The following is a 3,183-nucleotide window of genomic DNA, read 5'->3' as shown; positions in this document are numbered from 1 at the left end:
ATGCTGCTGGGCCAGGTGAGACCCTCATCCCCAGCACTGCGGGGGGAGTGTCCCTTCCCATGGCTCTTTTCTTAGCTGGGTTGTTTCAATGGGCATGAATAGCTGGTTGGGAGAGGTTCCTGGCTCTACTGTAGTACCTGATGGGTTCTGACCCAGAGAGAAGCTCATGGAGCCCTGGGCTGGAACTCAGAAGCTGGAGCCTGGGGCTGCGACAGTGGAAAGCAGAGGGAGGATGCTCCGGTGCTGGTGCCACTGGGGAAGGAGCTGGTCCTCTACCCTGTGCCACCTCTGTGCATGGGCCTATCTCCTCTCTTCTCCTCTTCTTGCAGGCGTTCCTGCCCCTATTGAAGAAGGCTGCCCAGGGGAGCCCGGGCTCAACGCTGAGCTGCAGCAAGGCGGCCATCATCAACATGTCCAGCTCTGCAGGGTCTATTGAGGAACTCTATTTATGGAATTATGGACAAGTTGTCTCGTACCGCTGCAGTAAGGTACTGCCACACCACGCTGGGCGTGAGTCCAGACACGTCCCTCTCCCTACAGCCTCACATGCCTTCCAACCTCCCCCTCAGTCCCTGCACCTCTCTGCACTGTGACTGATCTCCCGTCAGTTACTACATCCCTCTCATGGTACATTGCCATACCTGGCCCTGGGTCCTGCCTCAGAGGGATGTGCTGGGATGGGTCCTTGCCTTGGCCGGGTGTCTGCGCAGGGCTAGTGCAGCAGCACCATGTGCCCTGTGGAGCTGGCTCCACCTGCCCTGCTCTGCCCCAGCCACGGGGTCTGGAGGTGTCCCTGTGCAGCACCCCTCCCCTCCCAGCGCCGTCCCTGCCCCGTCTCCCCGCAGGCTGCTCTCAACATGCTGACCAAGTGCCAGTCCCTGGGCTACCGGGAGCACGGTGTCCTCTGCGCCGCTCTCCACCCTGGCTGGGTGCAAACCGACATGGGGGGCTCAGGATCACGAGTGGTAAGAGGGCTTTTGGCGAAAGTCTAGCAGAACCTTTTTATCTGGGGATGCAGAGCTTGCTGTGGATTGAACAGTCCCAGACATGCCAGGCTCTGGGAGGCTTTCTGGCAGATACCGAAAAAGAGATGAGAGATGGGGAACTCTTCTTGCTCTGTGCTTGCTTCTTCTCCTTCACTCCAGAGTGCCCCACGCCCTGAGCGATGGTCTGCTCCAGAGCAGCCCTTAGCCAGGCCTGTGACACATGGCTGGGTTTCCTCCTCTGCCCCCACAGCCTCCCCTGACAGTGGACGCCAGCGTGAGAGGGATGCTGAAGGTGCTCTCCTCCCTCTCTGAGAAGGAGACTGGGACCTTCTTGAACTGGGAAGGGAAGGTCGTGCCCTGGTAAGATGTCAGCCCGGGACCCTGACAGTCCCTTTGCTGCTGCACCAAGTTGTGCCTGTGTCTTAATAAATCTGTGTCTGTAAACAATAAGTAGCACTGTTTGAGCCTTCCTCTTGGTCTCCTTTGGACTGGCATTGTGAGAGTCTTCACTATTGTTTTGAAGCAACTTCTCAGAGTTATTTCTCAATATAATTATGCTAAGCTGCTCTGAATGTCCCGTCTCCTCTGTCTGGGAACCTGGCCATCATACTGGTAGGGCTTTTTCCCTGGACACAGACAGGCTCATCCCACAGCTCTCCCTCTGAATGGCAGCACAACCTTCTGATGCATTAGTCACCCCTCCCAGTGAACCCTTCCTTGTTTGTAAGTTCAAAGGCCAGCAGAGCACTGCTCCTCCTTGGCTTCCTATCACTTGTGTCAGGAAGTTATCACCAATGCCCTCTGAGAACCTCCTGGGTTGCTTATGCCCTGCTGTGTTGTCCCTCCAGCAAATATCAGGATGGTTGAAATACCCCATGAAATTCATGACCTCCAAACATGAAGCTACTTCTCTGTCTAGCTGTCTGTAGAAGGTCTCATGCACTTGTTCCTCCTGATCAGGCAGCCTACAGCAGACACCCACTACAGTGGCACCTGTCCAAGCCTTCTCCTTAATCTTGACCCATAAGCTCCCATCTGGCTTGTCTCCCATCCCCAGGCAGAGCTCCCTGCACACCTGCTGCTCTCTCACACAAAGGGAAACACCATAAAGGGGTCCCTGAGCCCCACCAGTACCCCAGGACTGAGGATACTGATGTGTGTGTCCATCTCCAAGCCTTGTTCGTATCCTAGGAACGGGAACACTGCTGTGGGCGCAAGCCCCACTCTAGCAACAGTGTCACAGCCTCTCCAGTTGGCACCAATGAGCCAACCACCACATCTGGAGTGTGTGTGGGAACCCCTCCCTGGCTCTCAATGACAACCCATGCTCGAGTGAGGTGGGGATAGCACTCCACAACACCCACCACACCTCCCCTCCCTCTTGTAGGGCAAAACCTTGGAGGATTTGGGGGGTTAAGGAGGGGTCAAGAAGGTTTTGCAGCCCCTCTGTGACATGATCTCGGATCACAGTGAGACATTCCATGTCGGGGCAGAGCTGGAGGCCCTTTCATGAAAAAGAAGAAGGTGGAGGTTATGGAGGAGACCTTTCCTTCTCATCCTCCTGGTACAGGAGTTAACCCAGAGGGTGACGGGGACAAAGATGGAAAACTTGTGGCCAGATGTGTTTCCAACACTCAAGAATCTTACCCCTGGTGGTAAGACTTGTAGAAGTGATATTCTGAATGTTGTGGACAGCATTAGCTATGAAAGTCTCTGTAGAAACAGGGCTTTTTGGAGAGGATTTGACATGGCTGATGGGTGCAACCAGAACCCTGCCTGATCATCCCTTACTGGCTCAGGGATCAGTTTGGCAGCCAGGACTCCTGGGTCCTCTTTCCAAGGACCTTCCTCTGCCCCTTCCTTGCTGTCCACTCTCCAGGTCGAAGCCCCTGGCACCAAGGGTTGCTGCTTGCTTTGCAAAGGGGATTGGTTGCCCAGAGCTCCCAGCGGTGGTGGCTGTGCGGAGTCGATGAGCACAGAGGGCTGACAGCAAGACATACATGGAGGTCCCCTGAGGCTCTGAGGCCTCTGTCGACACCACACCATCTTCTTGTTGGAGTGGACATCTATTCCACATCTCCTGTCATGTGGAGCATCTCACATATTTTTAATTGGGGTAGCAATACATTTAATCTCATCATCTCCTGGGGTAAGAGTGTGCTGAAGGGTTGTGAGCTTGCTGACTTGGACCATGACA

At 55.0% G+C, this 3,183-nt stretch overlaps 1 protein-coding gene across 1 annotated transcript; it reads left to right on the top strand.

Annotated features, from left to right (window-relative positions):
• On the top strand, positions 1-1,350 carry LOC103776394 (uncharacterized oxidoreductase C663.06c-like). Its single transcript, XM_008943905.1, has 4 exons — positions 1-15; positions 330-488; positions 846-965; positions 1,237-1,350. Exons 1-4 carry the CDS (start codon positions 1-3, stop codon positions 1,348-1,350), a joined length of 408 nt encoding a protein of 135 aa, XP_008942153.1.
• The last annotated feature ends 1,833 nt before the right edge of the window (positions 1,351-3,183 follow it).

This window comes from Merops nubicus, unplaced genomic scaffold, assembly GCF_000691845.1.
Source record: "Merops nubicus isolate BGI_N331 unplaced genomic scaffold, ASM69184v1 scaffold16657, whole genome shotgun sequence".
NCBI lineage: Eukaryota > Metazoa > Chordata > Aves > Coraciiformes > Meropidae > Merops > Merops nubicus.
This window is presented reverse-complemented; position numbering and strand designations above follow the sequence as displayed.